A 24585-nucleotide genomic window follows, 5' to 3' on the forward strand; every position below is an offset into this window, starting at 1 on the left:
TTCATATAATTACTTAGTTTCCTTTGGGTAGATACCCAGTAGTGGGATTGCTGGATTGAATGGTGGATCTGTTTTTAGCTCTTTAGAGAATCTCCATACTGTTTTCCATAGAGGCTGTACTAATTTATATTCCCAGCAGCAATGTATAAGTGTTCTCTTTTCCCCACATCCACACCAACATCTATTGTTTTTTGACTTTTTAATAATGGCCATTCTTGCAGGACCAAGGTGGTATCTCGTTATGGTTTTAATTTGCATTTTCCTGATGATTAGCGATGTTGAGCATTTTTTCATATGTTTGTGGGCCATTTGTGTACCTTCTTTTGAGAAATGGCTATTCGTGTCCTTTGCCTACTTTTTAATGGGATTGTGTTTTATTTTTCTTGGTGATTTGTTAGTTCCTTGTAGATTCTGGATACTAGTTCTTTGTCAGATGTGTACTTTGCAAAGATAATATTTTGGATGTTATATTTCCATTATAATTTAGTTCAAAGTATTTTCTAATACACCTTGCAATTTCTTCTTTGACCCATGGATTATTTTAAAGTTTGTTGTTTTGTTTGTTTATTGTGAGACAGAGTTTCACTTTTTTTGCCCAGGCTGGAGTGCAGTGGCACAATCCCGGCTCCCAGATTCAAACGATTCTCCTGCCTCAGCCTCCCAGGTAGCTGGGATTACAGGTGCCCACCACCACACCCAGCTAATTTTTTTTTTTTTTTTTTGAGACAGAGTTTTGCTCTTGTTGCCTAGGCTGGAGTGCAATGGCACGATCTCAGCTCACTGCAACCTCTGCCTCCTGGGTTCCAGCAATTCTCCTGCCTCAATCTCCTAAGTAGCTGGGATTACAGGCATATGCCACCACGCCAGGCTAATTTTGTATTTTTAATAAGGACGGGGTTTCTCCATGTTGGTCAGGTGGGTCTTGAACTCCCGACCTCAGGTGATCTGCCCGCCTTGGCCTCCCAAAATGCTGGGATTACAGGCATGAGCCACTGCACCCAGTCCAATTTTTTGTATTTTTAGTAGAGATGGGGTTTCATCATGTTGGCCAGGCTGGTCTTGAACTCCTGACCTCAGGTGATCTGCCTGCCTCGGCCTCCCAAAGTGCAGGGATTACAGGCATGAGCCACCATGCCCGGCCTAAAGTGTATTGTTTAGTCACCAAATATGTAAGTATTAACCAAATATATTTGTCACTGATTTCTAATTTAATTGTATTGTGATCCAAAAATATACATTGTATGGTTTCTATTCTTTTAAATTCCTTAACATTTCTTTTATGGCACAGAATATGGTTTATCTTGGTAAGTGTTGCTTACACACAACTGTGTAACTGAAAACTGTGTATTCTGCTTCTCGTGGTTGTTGTATCCTATAATTGTCAACTAGGTCAAGATAGTAACAGTGTTGTTCAGTGATCTTTTCTTCTTCAGTGTTTACTGTATTTGCTAATCCCATCCAGTGAAGTTTCCATTTCATATAGTGTATTTTTCACTTTTAGAAGTTCCATTTGACTCTTTCATTGCTCTCCTCATTATCTTCATATTTTTCTTTAAATTTTTGAGCACATTTATAATGGAGGTTTTAAAGTCCTTGTCTGCTAATTTTGTCACCTCTGTAATTCCTAGTGATGATTTTCTTCCTGGCTTGGGGTCACAATTTGTTGCTTATTTGCATGTCTAATAATGTTTTTATTGGACAGCAGACATTGTAATGTTATATTTTTGAGTGTTTGGATTTTGTCTTTCTTTAAGAACTATTGCAGTTTGTTTTGGAAGGCTATTATGTTTTTTGCAGATCAGGTTGATCTTTTCAAGGCTTGTTTTTAAGCTTTGTTAGGACAGGTCTATAGTAACTTTTGCCTTGGGCTAATTTAGGTCTACCACTTAATTCTGACTTTTTTGATTAATCTGAGTGTTCAGCAGCATCTCTTTATTATGGCTAAATGAAATTCAAACATTTTCCAGCCCTATGTGACCACTAAGAATTCAGCTAATAGCTCCCTGGCAGTTCTTCGCCCAGCTGCAGAGAAGTGTCAGTGCACTCTATGTATGCTTAGATTATTATTTAGCCAAAGACTTGGTGATCCATATTAATATTCCTGGAGTTCTTTGTGTAGCTCCATTCTCTTTAGTACTCTATCCCATAAACTCTGGCTGCCTCAATCTCCTAATCTCCTCAAACTCTAATATCTATTCCTCAACTCAGCAAAACCATGGTGTTATTCTTGGATTTCCCCTTTCCTGCCCCACAGTCTGAAAGTTGTCTCCAGGCAAAAAAATGGAGATCCTAGTTTGCGGATCCTCATTTGCTTCTCCTTTTTTTTCTTTTTTTTTTTTTTTTTTGAGATGGAGTCTCGCTCTGTCGCCCAGGCTGGAGTGCAGTGGCGTGATCTCGGCTCACTAGAACCTCCGGCTCCCGGGTTCATGCCATTCTCCTGCCTCAGCCTCCCGAGTAGCTGGGACTACAGGTGCCCGCCACCACGCCCGGCTAATTTTTTGTATTTTGTTTAGTAGAGACGGGGTTTCACCGTGTTAGCCAGGATGGTCTGGATCTCCTGACCTCGTGATCCGCCCACCTCGGCCTCCCAAAGTGCTGGGATTACAGGCGTGAGCCACTGCGCCCGGCCTGCTTCTCTTCTCTTATGGATTAGAATCCTGCACTGTCTTTTGAACCAATGTCTAAAAGCTTTTATCACACATTTTGATCCACTTCCTAGTTGTTATAGTGGTATATCTGGTTTCACATGACTGAAAGGAAAAGTTTTCACTTTGCTTTTTGTACTAATAATATATCCTGGAAATCATTCTATATAAATTTATAGAAATCTTCATTTTTAAAATAGTTTCATAAAACTCCATTGTAAAAACCGGGTGCGGTGGCTCATGCCTGTAATCCCACACTTTGGGAGGCCAAGGCAGGTGGATCACCTGAGGTCAGGAGTTCAAAGCCAGCCTGGCCAACATGGTGAAACCCCGTCTCTACTAAAAATACAAAAATTAGCTGGGTGTGGTGGTGGGCACCTGTAGTCCCAGCTACTTGGAAGGCTGAGGGAGGAGAATCGCTTGATTCCAGGAGGCGGAGATTGCAGTGAGCTGAGATCGCGCCACTGCACTCCAGCCTGGGCGACAGAGTGAGACTCCGTCTAAAAAAAAAAAAAAAAAAAAGCAAAAAAAAAACTCCATTGTATGTGCACATATCATTATCTGTTCAACCCATCTATGACTTGTCATTTAGGTAGTTTCCAATATTTTTGCAATATAAAAAATGCTAATGAAGAACCTGAGATATATCTATCTATCTATATATATAGATATATGTGTTTTTTGTTGTTGTTGTTGTTATTTTTGAAGTGTGTATGCATAATAAACTCCTAATAGTGTGATTGCTGCATCATAAGGTAAAGGCATATGTAGTTTTGTTAAATATAGCTATTCCCCATCTTGCATTCCTACAAATAGATGAGAATGTCCATTGTCCCATAGTCTCCTTTGCAGAGTATATTGTCAAGCTTTTTAATTGTTGCCAACCTGATGGGTAAAAAGATATCTCCAAATAATTGTAATTAAAATGTCTCTTATTATGAATGAGGTTAAATAGTTTTTCATATGTTTAAAAGCCAGTTTATATCTTTTTGTTTTTTTAGAGACAGGAATCTTGTTCTGTTGCCCAGGCCAAATTGCAGTAATGCAGTCATAGCTCACTGTAGCCTCGCACTCCTGGGCTCAAGCAATCCTCCTACCTTAGCGTCCCAAGTAGCTAGGACTACAGATGGACGCCACCATGTCCAGCTAATTTTTTTATTTTTTTGTAGAGATGTGGGGTCTCACTATGTTGCCCAGGCTTGTCTTGAACTACTGGCTTCAAGTGATCCTCCCACCTCAGCCTCCCAAAGTGCTAAGATTACAGCCATGAACCACCACAAATGACCCTATATATTTTTTTGAATTGTCTGTTCATGTCTTATTTTCATTTTTCTAGTAGTTTTTTTTTAAAGTGTTTTAGCCTAAATTTGTAAAAAGTTTAGGGGATATATGAAGGAACTCTAAATGTTTATGAAGAAATTTAATTAAAAGATAAAAATAAAAATATAAGCTTTATTTTTCAACATGAGCCCCATCAAGTTCAAGACACTTTTGTAAGCAATGATACTAGCCATTTAGTTCACCCCTAAAGAACTGAGAGTCCTGGGAATTTAGCCATGTCAATGCAGTATTTTTTATATTGGTTACTGAAGAAAAAATGGGTGCCCATTAAAGTTGTAAGATTAGGAACAAAAACAAGTCAGAAGAAGCAAAATCAGCACTGAAAGGTGGGCACTTAATGATTACCCAAGAAAACTCTCACCAAATTGCCCTTGCTTGATGAGAGGAATGAGCAGGAGCATTGTCGTGGTCAATAAGGATTCTGGAGAAGTTTTCCCAGGAATTTTTTCTGCTAAAGCTTTGGTAACTTTCTCAAAACACTCTCATAATAAGCAGATCTTATCACTCTTTGGCCCTCCAGGAAGTCAACAAGCAAAATGCCTTGAACATCCAAAAAAGCCATTGCCATGACATTTACTCTTGACCAGTCTGCTTTTGCATTAACTAGACCACTTCTACCTCTTGTGCTTTGTTTTCAGGATCAGACTGGTAAAGTCATGTTTCATCTCTTGTTACAGTTTTTTTTTTTTTAAGAAACCCTTCAGGATCTTGATCACATTTGTTTAAAATTTCAACTGAGGCTGGGCCCAGTGGCTCATGCCTGTAATCCCAGCACTTTGGGAGGCCGAGGCGGGCAAATCATGAGGTCAGGATTTCAAGACCATCCTGGCTAACATGGTGAAACCCCATCTCTACTAAAAATACAAAAAATTAGCCGGGCGTGGTGGCGGGCGCCTGTAGTCCCAGCTACTTGGGAGGCTGAGGCAGGACAATGGCATGAACCCAGGAAACGGAGCTTGCAGTGAGCTGATATCATGCCACTGCACTCCAGCCTGGGCAACAGAGCGAGATTCCAGCTCAAAAAAAAAAAAATCAAGTGAAAGCTCTGGTCTTACTGCAGCTGATCTATTTTATTTTATTTTATTTTCAGACACAGCCTTGCTCTGTTACCCAGCCTGGAGTGCAGTGGTACCATCATGGCTCACTGCAGCCTTGGCCTGGTGAGCTCAAGCAATCCTCCCACCTCAGGCTCCCAAGTAGCTGGGACTACAGGCACATGCTACCATGCCTGGATAATTTTTTTGCAGCTAATCTAGATGTAATGGTTTTGGCACCCATCTAATGGAAAGTTTGCTCAACTTTAATTTTTCAGTCAGAATTGTGTAAGCTGAACCGAGATGTCCATGGTGTTGGCTATTGTTTCTGCTGTTAATTGTAGGTCTTCTGTAATTAGAGCACAGACAAGATCATTTTTTTCCTCCCAAATTGATGTAGATGGTCTTTTGCCATGGGCTTCATCTTCAACATTGTCTCATCCCTTCTTAAAACAAGCTAGCTACTTGTAAACTGCTGTTTTCTTTGGAGCATTGTCTCCATAAACTTTTCACAAAACATCAATGATTTCACCATTCTTCTACTCAAGCTTCATCATAAATTTGATGTCTGTTCTTGTTTCCATTTTAGCAGAATTCATGTTACTCTGATAGGGGCTCTTTTCAAACTGTTATCTTAATTCTTCTTAGTGCCTCAAACTAGATCCTATTCAGACATGTTATAACAAGTTAGTATGGGTTTATTTTGGTGCAAGAAATATTTTGAAATCCACGCATTTTTTTTCATAATATGCATTTTCCATGAAGTTTTTGAAAACTCCTTGTATTAGGAATATTAGTCCTTTGTCCAATAAATAGACTGCAAATATTTTCTCACAGCTCATCATTTACCTTTTGGCATTTTTTTGCGATGCAATTTTTTTCCCTTTGTTTTTGTTTTTTGTGTAATGAAATGAATCAGTGTTTTCTTTTTTTTTTTTTTTTTTTCAGACCAAGTCTCACTCTGTCACACAGGCTGGAGTACAATGGTGCAATCTCACTCAGCTCACTGCAACCTCTGCCTCCCAGGTTCAAGCGATTCTCATCTCTCAGCCTCCCAAGTAGCTGGGTATACAGGCACATGCCACCATGCCTGGCTAATTTTTGTATTTTTAGTAGAGACGGGGTTTCACCATGTTGGCCAGGCTGGTCTCGAACTCCTGACCTCAAGTGATCCACTCACCTCGGCCTCCCACAGTGCTGGGATTACAGACGTAAGCCACTGCCCCCGGCCAAATCAACGTTTTCTTATATTGCATTTAGGTTTTAAGTCATAGTTAGAAAGCCTTTCCCCACACCTAGGTTACAGAAACATTCATTACTTTTTTCTTCCAGTGCTAGTACTTGCATGGTTTTTGGTTTCCACATTTAGATCTCTGATCTAATTGGAGTTTATTCTTGTGTGTGCTGAAATATGGATCTGATTATATCTTTTTTCCCAAATGGCTATCCAGTTGTCCCAATGCCATTTATTAAGCACTTCTTCTTTGTCCCAGTGATTTGAGATAGCATCTTTATCATGTACCAAACTTCTATAGTGCCAGAAGATTTTTATTTTTTTTAGACAGGGTCTGGCTCTGTTGCCCAGGCTGGAGTGTAGTGGCACAATCTCAGCTCGCTGCAACCTCCGCCTCACATGCTCAAGTGCCCCCACCTCAGCCTCTCAAGTAGCTGGGACTGCAGGCACATGCCACCACACCAGGCTGATTTTTATATTTTTTGTAGAATGAGATTTCACCATGTTGCCCAGGCTGGTCTCAAACTCCTGAGCTCAAGCAATCCGCCCACCTCAGCCTCCCAAAATGCTAGGATTACAAGCATGAGCCACCACACCCGGCTGCCAGAAAATTTTAATGATCAGAAAACCACAATTCTTTCTTCCTCTGTTATATGTTGAAGTAAATTACTTCATTTAGAAAACTAAGCCGGGCACAGTGGCTCACACCTGTAATCCCAGCACTTTGGGAGGTTGAGGCAGGCAGATCACCTGAGGTTAGGAGTTTGAGACCAGCCTGGCCAACATGGTGAAACCCTGTCTCTGCTAAAAATAGAAAAATTTGCTGGGCATGGTGGTGGGTGCCTGTAATCCCAGCTACTTGGGAGGCTGAGGTAGGAGAATTGCTTGAACCTGGGAGGCAGAGGTTGTGGTGAGCCGAGACCACGCCATTGCACCCCAGCCTGGGCAACAAGAGCAAAACTCCATCTCAAAAAAAAAAAAAAAGAAAAAAGAAATAACTCAGCCATACAAGGCTACCCATTTGGTGAGAACTAATAATAAGTTAGATAGCAAGGTAATAGCAAAATATGGGTGCAAAATTAAAACAAATTATTTCTGAGGAGAATGTAGGTCTCATGGAAGATTTTCATGTGGACAAATTTAGTAAATTTTTTGCAGGCAGTTTCCTGACATATTTAACATTTGTGATATAGTAAACAATATGAAGGTACTAAAGGCCGGACGCGGTGGCTCACGCCTGTAATCCCAGCACTTTGGGAGGCTGAGGCAGGCGGATCACAAGGTCAGGAGATCAAGACCATCCTGGCTAACACAGTGAAACCCCGTCTCTACTAAAAATATAAAAAGTTATTCGGGCGTGGTGGCGGGTGTCTGTAGTCCCAGTTACTCGGGAGGCTGAGGCAGGAGAATGGCGTGAACCCGGTAGGCAGAGCTTGCAGTGAGCCAAGATCAAGCCACTGCACTCCAGCCTGGGCAACAGAGTGAGACTCTGTCTCAAAAAAAATAAGAAGAAGAAGAAGGTACTAATATGATCCAGACTAGAAGAGAGTAGCACTAAAATGGGAGATGGGGTAAACCTGTGGGTTTTTTTTACCTTAGGCTTTTGACCTCCAAAATTATTGTTTTTGCTGGGCGCGGTGGGTCACTCCTGTAATCCCAGCACTTTGGGAGGCCAAGGTGGGAGGATTGCTTGAGCCTAGGAGTTTGAGACCATTCTAGGCAACAAAGCAAGAACCTGTCTCTAAAAAAATTTAAAAATTAGCCAGAAATGGTGGCACATGCCTGTATTCCCAGCTACTTGGGAGGCTGAGGCAAGAGGATTGCTTGAGCCTTTTGAAGTTGAGGCTTCAGTGAGCCATGATCACCCCACTGCACTCCAGCTTGGGCAACAGAGCAAGACCCCATCTCAAAAAATAAAAACAAAATAGAGTGGGCACGATGGCTCACGCCTGTAATCCCACCACTTTGGGAGGCTGAGGTAGATGGATCATGAGGTAAAGAGATCGAGACCATCCTGGCCAACATTGTGAAACCCCGTCTCTACTAAAAATACAAAACTTAGCTGGGCGTGGTGGTGCACGCCTGTAGTCTCAGCTACTTGGGAGGCTGAGGCAGGAGAATCGCTTGAACCCGGGAGGTGGAGGTTGCAGTGAGCCAAGATTGTGCCACTGCACTCCAGCCTGGTGACAGAGTGAGACTCTGTCTCTAAATAAATAAATAAATAAAACAAAATAAGTAAAATAAAATAAATGTTTGTACTTCCAAAATATTTTGATGACATAATTTCTTCTTGTTCTAACAAAACTACATATGCATTTGTCCTATGACCTAGCAATCACACTATTAGGAATTTATCATACACACCTCAAAAATTACAAAAATACATATGTACCAGGTTATTTATTACAGCGTTATTTGTAATTGCAAAAACATTGTAGATAGAATGGAGGTCATATAAAACTTATTCTTAAGATTCAGACCGGGTGCAATGGCTCACGCCTGTAATCCTGGCACTTTGGGAAGTCGAGGCAGGCAGATCACCCGAGGTCAGGAGTTTGAGACCAGCCTGGCCAGCATGGTGAAACCCCATCTGTACCAAAAATACAAAAATTAGCTGGTCTTCGTGGCACGCCTGTAATCCCAGCTACTCAGGATGCTGAGGCACGAGAACTGCTTGAACCCCGGAGGCAGAGACTGTAGTGATCCGAGATCATGCCACTACATCCCAGTCTGAGCAATAGAGCATGACTTCGTCTCAAAAAAAAAAAAAGATTCATAGATCATCTTATCAAATCAAAGTATGCAAAATATTCAGGTAAACTTCAGATAAATATGAAGGCTAAACCATTCAGCTTCTTCACCAAACCCTTGAATGTCCCACCTGTCTAAATTGAGATACATGTTTGTTTGATTTATTGGTTAACTGTTTTTCTTCCATTTTTCCTCAAATGATCCCATAATTTGACCTTAGGAAGCTGTTCAAATAGACACATTAGGTTGAATGGAAAGACTACTCGATGATATTTAGGATTTTAAGAGGATTTTATGTATTTTTTCCTTGTGTGCAGTAATTTAATAGCATCTTGAATAGGATTTTCTGATATTACTAACCCTCTGGGAATAATATTAGGTAATTAGACAATTAGCTAATATTAAAATATATATTAGGTAATATTTATTGAGAGTTTCCTCTGTGCCAAGTAGGATCAACTTCATAGGCAAGCGACCTATGCAGGGACACAGGGCTTCATGCTTAGATGGGCCCCCTTGCTTTGAAGGCCCCTACCCTTTGGTTAGGGCTTTGCTGTTACTGTCTTGAAATTCTTAATAATTTTTATTTTATTTTTTTGAGTCAGGGTCTTGCTCTGTCGCCCTGGCTGGAGTGCAGTGGACTCACTACAGTCTTGAACTCCTGGACTCAAGCAATCCTCCCACTTCAGCCTTCTGAGTAGTTAGGATGACAAACACATGCCACCGTGCTCAGATAAGTTTTTTGTTTGTTTTTTGTTTTTTGTAGAGATGGGACTGTCCCTATGTTGCTCAGGCTGGTCTCAAATTCCTGGCCTCAAGTGATCCTCCCGCCTCAGCCTCCCAAAGTGCTGGGACTACAGGCATGAGCCACTGTGCCTGGTCAATCATTTTTATTAACAAGCCCAAGCCCTGTATTTTTTTTTTTTTTTTTTTTGAGACAGGGTCTCCCTCTGTTGTCCAGGCTAGAGTGCAGTGGTGCGATCTTGCCTCACTGCAACCTCTGCCTCCTGGGTTCAAGTGATTCTCCTGGCTCACCCTCCCTAGTAACTGGGATTACAGGCACCCACCACCACGCCCAGCAATTTTTTTGTATTTTTAGTAGAGATGGGGTTTCACCATGTTGGCAAGGCTGGTCTCAAACTCCTGACCTCAAGTGATCCACCCATCTCGGCCTCCCAAAGTGCTGGGATTACAGGTGTGATCCACCGCGCCCGGCCTCCAAGCCCCCTATTTTTATTTTGCACTGACGCTACAAGCTACATAGCTAGGCCTAGTTATGTTTTTAGCAAGGAAGGTGTATAATCTCATGTACCTTTTGAAAGATTACTCAGGTCTCTGCATGTGAAATGGAATTTAGGGAATGCAAGAGAGGGAGTAAAAATAACAGCGAGGAAGCTATGATGGCATTTAAGGTTGCTTTGACTCAGGGGTAGCAGTAGATAGGGTAAGTAATTGATAGTTTCAAAATATATTTTGGGAGTAGTAAGCATTGATATGGATTAGTAATATACTGGATGTGGCGATGCAGAAAAAAATATTTAAAATTACTTCTGAAATTCTGGCTGGAATAGAAGTGCCACTTACCAGGTAAGGAAGGTTGGAGACATAACATATTTGAGGGTGTGGTCAAAAGATGAGTTTGACATTATGCTATGTCATATAAAAGACATATAAAAGACTACCTATTTTATAATTCCTTTTTAATAAAATATTCAGAAAAAGCAAAACTGTGGTTGCCTGAGGCTGAAGCTAGGAAGATTGACTACAGACAAGCATGAGGGAAATTTTAGGGGTGATGAGAGTATTCTAAAACTGGATTGTGGGGTTGGTTGCATTACTGTATAAATTTATTAAAAATCCCTGCATCATGTAGGGGCACTATATTGTATGTAGAAAGCTGTGAAAAGATTTTTAAAATGATTGATATGTCTGACAATGAGTACTATTATTATTCCCATTTTATACATAAAGAAAATAAAAGAGAAGTTAAAAATAAAAGTTTCATGGTTACATAGCTACTAGGTATTGGAATTTGAATCTTTTTGACACTAAGACCTTACTCTCGATCATATAATACATTCACTTTCTATTTTAAAATTATATTATAGCCGGGCGCAGTGGCTCACACCTATAATCCCAGCACTTTGGGAAGCTGAGGCAGGCAGATCACGAGGTTGGGAGATCGAGACCATTCTGGCTAACATGGTGAAACCCCGTCTCCACTAAAAATAGAAAAAATTAGCCAGGCGTGGTGGCACGCACCTGTAGCCCAGCTACTAGGGAGGCTGAGGCAGGAGAATCGCTTGAACCCAGAAGGCGGAGCTTGCAGTGAGACGAGATCATGCCACGGCACTCCAGCCTGGGTGACAGAGTGAGACACCATCTCAAGAGAAAAAAATTATATTATAAATGCTGCATCTCATTGGTCAGAAGCTCTCTTGAAATTATAAAACAAAGAAGAAAAAAGATAAAGACTGGGAAATTGTTTTGAATCAGTATATAAATCCTGTATACTGGTCCTTCCATTTCCCCTAGAAATAAGTGATACAAGCCAGGCGTTGTGGCTCACACCTGTGATCCCAGCACTTTGGGAGGTGGAGGCTGGCGGATCACCTGAGGTTGGGAGTTCAAGATCAGCCTGACCAACATGGAGAAACCCCCATCTCTACTAAAAATAGAAAATTAGCTGGGCGTGGTGGCACATGCCTGTATTCCCAGCTACTCGGGAGGCTGAGGCAGGAGAATTGCTTGAACCCGAGAGGAGGAGGTTGTGGTGAGCCAAGATTACGCCATTGCACTCCAGCCTGGGCAACAAGAGTGAAACTCAAAAAAAAAAAAAAGAAAAGAAAAAGAAAGAAGGAAGGAAGAAAGGAAGGAAGGAAGGAAAGAAGAAAGAAAGAAGTGATACAACAAGTTACGGCATCTTTGTTTATTATCCACTGTGAGTTGTATTACCACACCTTACTTGGCTCTTTGGCAAACTATATTATCTCTTCAGATCATTAGGGCTAGGAAGGCCCACTGGTAACTTGAAGGAGTAAATATATCTTCTAAAAAATACTTACTTCCAGGGAGACTGGATCCACACAAATGAATACATATATAGTCCTTAGTGTATGCCATGATTATTTTACTATGTCAGTAGCATAAAGATTGCTATATTAATAAGCATTAAGTGCCTGCTGTGCTAGACAGTAAGGATACAAGTGGCCACCAAAATAGCATGGTCCCTGCCCTCCTGGAGCTTCTTTTTTTCTTTTTCAGTGGGGGAAGCAGACATTTTGCTTATGCAAAAATAATTACAAAATTTAAAGTTGTGCCAAGTTCAATGGAAAAAATATAAGGTGTTCTGAGAGAGCATAACAAAGGATCCTGGTTTTAACTGGGGCCTAATGGAAGACCTCTATTAGGAAATAACATTTAAACTAAGACCAGAAAGACCTGTAGAAATTAGCAAAGCAAAGGGAGGGAGGAGAAAGCAGCTTTCCTGGCAAAGGAACAACTTGTGTGAAGGCCCTGAGACAGGGAAGGGCTGGGGTTCTGACCACCCTCCAAGTGGTGCAATGGAGTATAGTGAGAGAGGGAGAAGACATGAGAACTTGGATACTATGCAAAGGATTTGGTATTTTAATTCAAGAGCAATATGATGCTACTGAGGAGCAGCTGGACAATTGTGTGATCCAATTAAAATTTTAGGAAGATCAACCTCACTATTGTGGAGAATGCATACACAAGGGTTCTGTTGGTTCATGAAGAGGTCTTAAGAAAACTATGAGCTGGGTGCAGTAGCTCAGGCCTGTCGTCCTAGCTACTTAGAAGGCTGAGGCGGGAGGATCCCTTGAGCCCAAGGAGTTGGAGTTTACAGTGAGCTATGATTATTCCACTGTACTCCAGCCTGGATGACAGAGCGAGATCCTGCCTCAGAAACAAAAACCAAAAAGAAACAACCACAAAAACAACAACAACAAAAGTCTCAGAAAACTACAGGCCTTATTATCAAGAAAATGACAGGCCTTATTATTGAGAAAACTACTTACATTTTTAAAAGCTGATTTTCAAAAACCAGATTGTGAATTAAGTGATGCTGAATAGGGGAAAAAAAGATTGATGAACCAGTGTATCTCTGAATAACCCACTAGATCAGTGCTTGCCAAACTTTAATGTGTTTTCAAATCACCCTGATGTTTTGTTAAAATGTAAGTCCTGTCTCAGTAGGTCTAGAGGAGGGCATTTCTGCATTTCTAACAAGCTCCCCAGTGATGCCTAGACCACTGGTCCTCACACTTTGAGTAGCAAGTGATTGGGCTATACTCTATATTCTAAATTCTAAATGTATTCTATCTTCTAATGCCTATCAGCCCTCTTGCTGGTCTGGCTAATTATCAAACTTGAGCATTTAAAACTGGGGGTTTTCAGAGATTAATTGAAGTGTTAAAGACATGGAAATATAGGTCACATATGGCTTTTCATCTCTTTGGGAAATATCCTATATATCCTTACTTCTTTTCTACCTACCTAACCTATGTGCTTACCCCTTCACCTATGTTCACGGTTCTGTTATACTTCAAAAGGACTCTATGCAATCAAAGTGATGTCCAAGACAAATATACAGAAATAGTATGAGGCTCTAACACTTTACATCTAATGGAGTGGTTTGCATCATTAATTGAGGCTTACTCTGTGCCAGGCACTTTACCTGCCTTCTTCATTTAATAGGATAGGAGCAGGAACTTTAGAGGTTCGTTTCTTGTTCAAAGATATACATCTCATCTCTGGCTTATATCACAGTGGACTCTTTTATTCACTATCCTAATCATTATAATTTTGTTTGGTGACAACAATTCTAAATGCAGAAAACTTAAGGCTCTTTATTCTATGACTAAAGGCTTTGTATTTTCTAAAGATTTGTGGAGCTTTGCTGCCATTATTTCAATAATTTTATAAAGATCCTAGGTGATAAATAGGCCTGGCTTTTTTTCTTTTTAAAATCTTCTCCGTCTTCTTCTTCATTAGCAGTGCAACTTCTTGTGGCATATGATACCCAAGATCTTGGGAAAAGGATTGATCAAGTAAAGGGAAACGATAGAGAGAGTGTGCTCTACAATTGAGATCATGCTCCTTGTGAAAGACAGAGTAGGGAAATTTCTTATTACTCCCTGGTTCTTAAGAAATGAGAGCTAACAATGACATCCAGTTTTAAAAGAAATAAAATCTGAATTGTACTTTTAAACTTTATAAGCCAGAGTTAAACCAATAGATTGTAACTCCTGCTAATTTGATAGTAGCTCCAGATAATGAGGAAGTGACAGGGAATGCTAATTTCATTTGGTAAGAGATAAAACTGAAATTATTAATGTCTCCACGGAAATGCTAAATGCCTCCTTACAAGTAGGGTCCGGCTAATTGTCTGTCTTCCAACAAACCAGATTTGTTGGTGTTTTTCCAGACAACGTTGCGTAGTTTTCGGTTTGGTTCGATCCCCTTTCTTGTGATCAAAGAAAGTAATTCAAATGTTTAATGGGTCTTGATTTGGATTGGAGACTTGCAGAACGGCTAGCCTCACAGCCCCAAGGCTGGCTTTCCCTAAGGTAGGTTTCCTATGCACCGATACTGGCAAGGCGCTTTGGCTGGAAACTCTGGAAGGAAGCCAAAGGAAAGTGAAGTTCCTGGCGCTAGCGCGTGTCCTGCTCAGAGAGCCCGGCGCTAGCTCATTCTTCGTGCAGTTATTGGCTGGGACTCTGTGTGCCGCTGTCGGCCAATGAAGACGCTGGAGATCGGGCCCCTGCCCGTCCCCTTTCTGCGCCCCGGGATGAGGCAGAGACTGAACAGCCGGCGAGCAAATCAACGGCATCCAGAAAGCCATGTCGGACTCGGCGCCCAGCGCCCAAGCGCTAACCCGCTGAAAGTTTCTCAGCGAAATCTCAGGGACGATCTGGATCCCGCTGAAAGGAATTGCTTTTGAGTGAGATGGTCCCAGAGGCCTGGAGGAGCGGACTGGTAAGCACCGGGAGGGTAGTCGGAGTTTTGCTTCTGCTTGGTGCCTTGAACAAGGCTTCCACGGTCATTCACTATGAGATCCCGGAGGAAAGAGAGAAGGGTTTCGCTGTGGGCAACGTGGTCGCGAACCTTGGTTTGGATCTCGGTAGCCTGTCAGCCCGCAGGCTCCGGGTGGTGTCTGGAGCTAGCCGAAGATTCTTTGAGGTGAACCGGGAGACCGGAGAGATGTTTGTGAACGACCGTCTGGATCGAGAGGAGCTGTGTGGGACACTGCCCTCTTGCACTGTAACTCTGGAGTTGGTAGTGGAGAACCCGCTGGAGCTGTTCAGCGTGGAAGTGGTGATCCAGGACATCAACGACAACAATCCTGCTTTCCCTACCCAGGAAATGAAATTGGAGATTAGCGAGGCCGTGGCTCCGGGGACGCGCTTTCCGCTCGAGAGCGCGCACGATCCCGATGTGGGAAGCAACTCTTTACAAACCTATGAGCTGAGCCGAAATGAATACTTTGCGCTTCGCGTGCAGACGCGGGAGGACAGCACCAAGTACGCGGAGCTGGTGTTGGAGCGCGCCCTGGACCGAGAACGGGAGCCTAGTCTCCAGTTAGTGCTGACGGCGTTGGATGGGGGGACCCCAGCCCTCTCCGCCAGCCTGCCTATTCACATCACGGTGCTGGACGCGAATGACAATGCGCCTGTCTTCAACCAGTCCTTGTACCGGGCGCGCGTCCTGGAGGATGCACCCTCCGGCACGCGCGTGGTACAAGTCCTTGCAACGGATCTGGATGAAGGCCCCAACGGTGAAATTATTTACTCCTTCGGCAGCCACAACCGCGCTGGCGTGCGGGAACTATTCGCCTTAGACCTTGTAACCGGGATGCTGACAATCAAGGGTCGACTGGACTTCGAGGACACCAAACTCCATGAGATTTACATCCAGGCCAAAGACAAGGGCGCCAATCCCGAAGGAGCACATTGCAAAGTGTTGGTGGAGGTTGTGGATGTGAATGACAATGCTCCGGAGATCACAGTCACCTCCGTGTACAGCCCAGTACCCGAGGATGCCCCTCTGGGGACTGTCATCGCTTTGCTCAGTGTGACTGACCTGGATGCTGGCGAGAACGGTCTGGTGACCTGCGAAGTTCCACCGGGTCTCCCTTTCAGCCTTACTTCTTCCCTCAAGAATTACTTCACTTTGAAAACCAGTGCAGACCTGGATCGGGAGACTGTGCCAGAATACAACCTCAGCATCACCGCCCGAGACGCCGGAACCCCTTCCCTCTCAGCCCTTACAATAGTGCGTGTTCAAGTGTCCGACATCAATGACAACCCTCCACAATCTTCTCAATCTTCCTACGACGTTTACATTGAGGAAAACAACCTCCCCGGGGCTCCAATACTAAACCTAAGTGTCTGGGACCCCGACGCCCCGCAGAATGCTCGGCTTTCTTTCTTTCTCTTGGAGCAAGGAGCTGAAACTGGGCTAGTGGGTCGCTATTTCACAATAAATCGTGACAATGGCATAGTGTCATCCTTAGTGCCCCTAGACTATGAGGATCGGCGGGAATTTGAATTAACAGCTCATATCAGCGATGGGGGCACCCCAGTCCTGGCCACCAACATCAGCGTGAACATATTTGTCACTGATCGCAATGACAATGCCCCCCAGGTCCTGTATCCTCGGCCAGGTGGGAGCTCGGTGGAGATGCTGCCTCGAGGTACCTCAGCAGGCCACCTAGTGTCACGGGTGGTAGGCTGGGACGCGGATGCAGGGCACAATGCCTGGCTCTCCTACAGTCTCTTGGGATCCCCTAACCAGAGCCTTTTTGCCATAGGGCTCCACACTGGTCAAATCAGTACTGCCCGTCCAGTCCAGGACACAGATTCACCCAGGCAGACTCTCACGGTGTTGATCAAAGACAATGGGGAGCCTTCGCTCTCCACCACTGCTACCCTCACTGTGTCAGTAACCGAGGACTCTCCTGAAGCCCGAGCCGAGTTCCCCTCTGGCTCTGCCCCCCGGGAGCAGAACAAAAATCTCACCTTTTATCTACTTCTTTCTCTAATCCTGGTTTCTGTGGGGTTCGTGGTCACAGTGTTCGGAGTAATCATATTCAAAGTTTACAAGTGGAAGCAGTCTAGAGACCTATACCGAGCCCCGGTGAGCTCACTGTACCGAACACCAGGGCCCTCCTTGCACGCGGACGCCGTGCGGGGAGGCCTGATGTCGCCGCACCTTTACCATCAGGTGTATCTCACCACGGACTCCCGCCGCAGCGACCCGCTGCTGAAGAAACCTGGTGCAGCCAGTCCACTGGCCAGCCGCCAGAACACGCTGCGGAGCTGTGATCCCGTGTTCTATAGGCAGGTGTTGGGTGCAGAGAGCGCCCCTCCCGGACAGGTAAGGTTTAGCAAGTCATGTTTGACCCTGTTAGTGCTTTTTTATTCCTACATCATATTGAGGAAGGAATGGAGCTGTTTTTTTAGTGATAAAGATGTTTTCCTGATGATGCATTCACACTTTCACCTGGCCCTTCCTAGATCAAAGTTAGTGCCTTTGTGAGATGGTGGCCTGCCAGAGTGTGGTTTGTGGTCCCATTTCAGGGGGAAGATACTTGACTCATCTGTGGACCCAATTCACATCCTCAGCACTCATTTGCTGTCACAACTAACCAATCTTACTAAGGGATGGTTAAGCCAAAACACAAGATCTCAGCGATCAGAGTTTAGCTTGGTATCATTTACATTAGGAATAAGCTGCTGGATACCTCTAACCAGTGGCAGCTTCTAGGAATACAAAAACTACCTCATTCCTCCACCTTTCAAGTGATTGTGACATTTGTAGTAAAACTAATAGCTTTTTGATAATTTTCCTTTGTTTATACAGATCGTGTACCTCATTCTCAGATAATTTTTTATGAATGAAATGAAATTCCAGGCATCCTTTAAATTTTATTTCAAGCACTCTACTGGAAATGATGTGCACCCTACTTACAAAATATTTTTACCTTATAACAGTAATGCATGTTTGCTAGAAAATTCAGAAAATACAGAAAAGTATTTAAAAAATTAAAACTATAATCTCCAAACCCAAAGATATCCACTTTGAATTATAAATAAAAGTAATAATTTATTTCAAAAATAAATCTAGTCAACCCAAGAAAACATAAAGTAGCCAGACTCAGTGGTGTACACCTGTAGTTCCTGCTGCTCAGTGCCTGAGGTGGGAGGATTGCTTGAGCCCAGGAGTTCTGGGCTGTGGTGCACTATGCTGATCAATTGATCAATCCACTGTCTGCACTAAGTTCAGCATGAATACAGTGACCTCTTGGGAGGGCAGGACCATCAGGTTGCCTAAAGAGGGGTGAACTGGCCCAGGTTGGAAATGGAGAAGGTAAAAACTGCTGTGCTATCCAGTAGTGGGATGACATCTGTGAATAGCCACTGCACTCCAGCCTAGGCAATGTAGGGAAACCATGTCTCTTTAACAATAACAAAAACAACAACAACAAAAATCCCAGAAACTACAAAAGGAGAGTCTTTTTGGTGCCTCCAGTGTTAGTCCCTGTCCTTCCAGCCTTATTTTTCTTAAGTATATGCACAATGTGAAAAGTAGATAAATTCATGTCCTTAGAAAGGTAAAGCATTCATTAATTCAGGGTGGTATGCAAGGATACTATCCAAGGCATGGTATCCGTGCAAGGTGACTGCAAGGCCTTTGCCCTGGAGAGAACCCTATACATACTCTTAACTGTAGGAGAACCACTGTTATTTTGTTACTTAGTGCATCGTTGCTATCAACTCTTGGATTTGGCAGTTAGACAAATGAGGTTCTACCATTTACCAACTATGAGTCTGTGGCCAAGTTACTCAATCTCCTTTCTAAGCCTCTTCCTCATATGCAAAAAGGGAATAATAAGTGTTTTATAAGATTCATGCATGACATAATGTATGCAAAGTGTTTAGCATGGTGCCTGGCATATCATAACTGTTAAACAATTATTAGCCAGCTCCTAGCATTTTGGGAGGCTGAGGCAGGAGGATTGCTTGAGGCCAGCAGTTCAAGACCAGCCTGAGCGACATAGTGAGATCCTGTCTCTACAAAAAAAAAAAAACAAAACTGTGTTTTCATTAGCTGGGCATGTTGGCATGCACCTGTGGTACCAGCTACTTGGGAGGCTGAAGTGGGAGAATTGCTTGAGCCTGGGAGTTGAAGCTACAGTCAGCTGTGATTGCACCACTACACTTCAACCATGGCAATAGAGTGAGACCCTGTATCAAAAAAAATTATCAGCTATTACTATTATTATTTTTATTAGTTCTTCACCCACCTAAAATCTTAAACACACCTTGGAAATACACATATGAGAACAACCAAAAATGACAAAGTAGAAGCACATATGAAAAGACTAAGAAAGCATGAAAGCCAGCAAGAAATAACTGCCGCTCTCCTGGTCAGCCTGGAAAACAACTGGCATTTTCCCTAGAACAATGTTTTCAAACTTGGTTGCACATTAAAATCACCTAGAGACCTTTTAAAAATTCTGAAACCCAGGCCACACCCCAACCAATTAAAGCACAATCTCTGGGGGTGGGACACAGGCATCATTTTTTGAAGGTCCCCACTTGATCCTAATGTGCAGACAAATTTGAAAACCACTACTTTGGGAGGCTGAGGTGGGTGGATCATAAGATCAGGAGTTTGAGACCAGCCTGGCCAATATGGTGAAACCCCGTCTCTACTAAAAATGCAAACATTAGCTGGGCATGGTGGCGCACACCTGTAGTCCCAGCTACTCTGGAGGCTGAGGCGGAAGCATCAGTGAGGGAGAATCAGTGAACCCAGGATGCGGAAGTTTCAGTGAGCCCAGATCACACCATTGCACTCCAACCTGGGCGACAGAGCGAGACTCCGCCTCAAAAAAAAAAAAAAGAAAGAAAGAAAAAAAAAAGAAAAGCAGTACTCTAGAACCTGCCAATCCCTCATTTAGCATATTTGTGAAGTAAAGTGTTATTCTGGTATTTGCAGAACCAGAATCCAGCTTTATTGGGCCAGGCCCAATTTTTTAAAAAACATGGTAAGGTCTCCCAGCTTTAAAGTATTACATAGAATAGCTCTAAAAGATCACTGCAGGAAGACATAAAATGGTATTTCAGTCATCTAAGGGAAAAACCCTCCTAAAGCACTAGCCCCTGGACAACTATTATTTAAACATCTACAGCTGTTCAATAGGTATTGGGTTCTTTTTGGAGGGATGTGACAAAATTGTTGTATAATTAGATTGTGATGATGATTGCATCAGTTTAGTATATGTAAATACACTGAAAACCATCGGATTGTACACTTTAAATATGTGATTTGTATGGTATGTGAATTATGTCTCAATAAAAATCTAGAGATGGGGCTGGGCTCAGTGGCTCACGCCTGTAATCCCAGTGCTTAGGGAGGCCGAGGCCAGCGGATCACCTGAGGCCAGGAGTTCAAGACCGGCCTGGCCAACATGGTGAAACCCTATCTCTACTAATAATACAAAAATCAGGCCGGGCCTGGTGGCTCACGCCTGTAATCCCGCACTTTGGGAGGCGGAGGCGGGCTGATCACGAGGTCAGGAGTTCAAGACCAGCCTGGCCAACATGGTGAAACCCCGTCTCTACTAAAAATACAAAAATTCGCCGGGCATGGTGGCTGAGGCAGGAGAATCACTTGACAGTGGAGGTTGCAGTGAGCCGAGATCACGCCACTGCACTCCAGCCTGGGTGAAAGAGCGAAACTCCATCTCAAAAAAAAAAAAAAAAAAATCAACCAGGTGTGGTGGCAGGTGCCTGTAATCCCAGCTACTTGGGAGGTTGAAGCAGGAGAATCGCTTTAACTCAGGAAGCAGAGGTTGCAGTGAGCCAAGATCATGCTGTTGCATTCCAGCCTAGGCAACAAGAGTAAAACTCACTCCATCTCAAAAAAAAAAAAAAAAAAAAAAAAAAATCTAGAGTTGGGAGAATCATATGGCTGGCATAAAAAGGTCAAGTCAAAGATATGTAAGATTAAGGCTTTATGCTCTAGTTCTAGTAAAACAGACTGGGTACTTGTTTTGGTGTGAAATTGCCAATGTAAGTATAGTACTGTACATACTAGTTGTTTAGCTTTAGATAAGTCTTTTAATCTCTTTAAACTCCAGTTTCCTCATCTATAAAATAAAGAGAATATCTGCTTTGCAAACTTGTTGTGAGAGTGAAAAGTAATGCATATAAAGTCCCTGTATGGAGCAAGTACTCAATAACTATTTGTTGAACTAAAAATAATAATACTGACATTCACCATGTCTTAGCATCCCTATGTGCCAGACACTGTAAACAATTAAAAGTTATCATTCTGGTACCCAGAATACAGTATGAGACAGATATGCAAAAAAAAAAAAAAAAGATAATAGAGTTCTGCATAGCATAAGATGCAGTGGGACAAAATGGGAAAAAACACCTAAATCAGCCTGGGGAAACCAGGAAGAAGTGATAGAGGTGGTGATGCTTGAGCTATGAACTAAAGGTTGAGTAGTAGTTTGTCAGACAGTAAAGGGGAAAGGACAGGGCAGGGAGGGGCCATTGCAAGAAATTCCATGCAGAGGGATTATGGTATTTCATTATCACTGAACCTTAAACTGTGTGTGTGGCCGGGTACGGTGGCTCATGCCTGTAATCCTAGCACTTTGGGAGGCAAGGTGGGCAGATCACTTGAGGTCAGGAGTTTGAAACCAGCCTGGCCAACATGGTGAAACCTCATCTCTATTAAAAATACAAAAAATTAGCCAGGCGTGGTTGTGGGTGCCTGTAATTCCAGCTACTTGAGAGGCGGAGGCAGGAGAATTGCTTGAACCCGGGAGGCAGAGGTTGCGGTGAGCTGGTATCAGGCCACTGCACTCCAGCATGGGCAACAGAGAGAGACTCCATCTCAAAAAAAAAGTGTGTGTGTAAAACAGACAGTCTTTGTAGGAGATGAGGTGAAGCAAGTAGGCCGGAGTTAGATCCTGAGGTGAAGCAAGTAGGCCATGCCAAGGAGTTTTTATTTTATTCCATATAGATGAGAGGAGAGTCACTGCAGAAATTTGAACTGATATGCATATGATATCATGAGGTTTTTTTGTTTTAGAAAGATTATTCTGTCAGTCATAAGTGAAGGGACTGGGGACATTGGGACTGGAGGCAAAGAGATCTTATCTCTTTGCAATAGTTTGAAAGCTATTGCAATATTTGAAGAGAAGATTGATAAATGCTTGAACCAGCACAGTGGCAGTACAGATGGAGGGAGCTGACTACAATAAAATCATCAGGACTTGTTGATTGACATGATATAGGAAGTGAAGGACAGGGATGAGTCAAGGTTGATCCCCCTAGATTCTGACTAAGGCAGCTGGGGGGATGACAGTGCCATTCACAGAGACAGTGAATTCTGGCATAAACACCTAATAGGTCAGGCTGGTTTACACCTCCATCATTCCCATGGGAGAAGGTATAGAGGGATGTGTGTTTGTGTGTGTGTGTGTGTGTGTAAAAGAACACAGAAAGCCAGATTCCTCTTTTTGACACCAGAATATTGGTTCCCACCATAGTCAAAAGGATATTCCTGAGGATCGAGGCTTGGAAAAATATTGGGGAAGGATAAGAACTCCAGTTGTTGCTGCTTTTTTTGGCAGCCAGTGTAACCTAGGTAAGGACTTGGTTGAATTAAGAAATTTCGTGTCCAGATCAGGATGGATTTTTCTCTTTCTCTGTGCTCTGGTGTGTTTCCCACTCAGATTGCAGGTTGTATGTACCTACAGTGTGAATTGTGCTGTTTCTGTGCTTGCGCAAGGGAGTAGCTAGGTTGCTGGGAGGTCTGGATGAGGGTGGGGGTGGGGTGAGATCAAGTCTCCAGCTCCAAGTGGTCCCCTGGGGCTAAGTGAAAAGCTTGCTCTTTTGAAATGGTCTTCGTTGGTAATTAACAACAGATCAAGAATACCTTGGTGTCAAATAAAGGGAATTTGTAGGCACAATGCTGTTGGTTCATAGCTCAATCATTCAAGGAAGCTATTAAATCTGTGAATATTAGCATTCTGCCAGGTAAAGAGATCTGGTTCTTAGCACCTCCCAGACACACTGATTCTTTACTGTTTTGAAACATCTCCCTCTCCTGGCTTCCTCCACCCTGCTTCCATACTGTCCTTGAAAGCAATAAATGGTAATTTAGTGTATCTAGTGTATCACTAGCAAATGTCTGAATAAGAGAGGTTTGGTTTCCGCTGTGCCTCCTGTTACAATGAGAACATGTATTGCATAAATTTAATTGGCTACATTAATGTGTAAGCCTTTTCTGCAAAGAGATGGATCCGTTTCTGAATATTCTAAGGGCAGAGTTTTGAGTATATGGCAGTGGTTCTAATTAGCAGTTGCTCTAATACAATCAGACTGAGACGGAAGCTACTCATTTAGAATACTGGTTGATGACAACACTGGCTTGAACAAAGTGACCACTCTCCAATGGCTACTCTCCCTCTCAGTGGGCCGCAGGTTGCTAGGGCTCAGGCTGTGGCTGTTTTCCCCGCCGAAAAGGGGCGGGGTCAGTCGGTGTGTTAGAAAAAAAAACAAAACCATATATGTTGTCTGCCTCCCCACAGAGGTAACAACCTTTGGAAAAACATGCCGTTGAGCGGGAGGAAGGTGAAAAGATAGGCTGGGTTTTTGCGGGGTGGGGGAGCGTGGAAGATAGGGTGGGCTTTTTCCCCTCCAGTGCTGCGACGCATTAACCCTGCTGCTGTTGGGACGTTCTCTGCTCAGCCTATTGGCTGAGCCGGGGAGCCGCTGTCTGCCAATCGGGTGGTGAAAGGCAGACAAATCTACCCCGCCACCAGCAAAAACGGCGCGTAACCCTTGCGGCGCCGGCCGAACCGCGCCAGAGCTGGCGCGGGGAAAGGGAGATAGGTGTCTCCAGCTGCTGTGGCTGTTTGGGGCGGGTCGGCTTCATCCGCGTCTCAGGAGCAAGTAGAGAATTAGCGGGCGGCAGCAATGCTCCTCAAGGTGAGAAGCTGGACAGAAATCTGGCGGTGGGCTACCCCTTTGTTCCTCTTTTACCACCTGGGTTACGTTTGTGGGCAGATCCGCTACCCGGTCCCAGAGGAGTCACAGGAAGGGACTTTTGTAGGGAATGTCGCCCAAGATTTCCTGCTGGATACGGACAGTCTGTCAGCTCGCAGGCTGCAGGTCGCTGGAGAGGTGAACCAAAGACACTTCCGTGTGGATTTGGACAGCGGAGCCCTGCTCATCAAGAACCCAATCGACCGAGAGGCACTGTGTGGGCTCAGTGCCAGCTGCATCGTGCCCCTGGAGTTTGTCACCGAAGGTCCTTTGGAAATGTACCGAGCAGAGGTAGAGATCGTAGATGTGAATGATCACGCCCCCCGTTTTCCGCGGCAGCAGCTGGACTTGGAAATTGGGGAGGCAGCTCCTCCAGGACAGCGTTTCCCGTTGGAAAAGGCTCAGGATGCAGATGTGGGGAGCAATTCGATTAGCAGCTATAGGCTGAGCTCCAATGAACACTTTGCACTGGATGTGAAGAAGCG

At 43.5% G+C, this 24585-nt stretch overlaps 2 protein-coding genes across 2 annotated transcripts in view; both read left to right on the forward strand.

Moving 5' to 3' along the window:
* Positions 1 to 24585, forward strand: part of PCDHGC5 (protocadherin gamma subfamily C, 5) — a 173642-nt gene that overhangs the window by 121851 nt on the left and 27206 nt on the right. The gene's annotated exons all lie outside the window — the stretch shown is intronic.
* PCDHGC3 (protocadherin gamma subfamily C, 3) lies at positions 13731 to 21443 on the forward strand. The gene has a single exon (XM_054555987.2). The coding sequence runs from the start codon at positions 14973 to 14975 to the stop codon at positions 17562 to 17564; it is 2592 nt and encodes an 863-aa protein (XP_054411962.1). The 5' UTR covers positions 13731 to 14972; the 3' UTR covers positions 17565 to 21443.

This window comes from Pongo abelii, chromosome 4, assembly GCF_028885655.2.
Source record: "Pongo abelii isolate AG06213 chromosome 4, NHGRI_mPonAbe1-v2.0_pri, whole genome shotgun sequence".
In the NCBI taxonomy this organism is placed as follows: Eukaryota; Metazoa; Chordata; class Mammalia; order Primates; family Hominidae; genus Pongo; species Pongo abelii.

Bases quoted from the DNA above. Each gene is read 5' to 3' on its own strand.
- PCDHGC3 (XM_054555987.2), top strand. From the start codon at position 14,973: ATGGTCCCAGAGGCCTGGAGGAGCGGACTGGTAAGCACCGGGAGGGTA.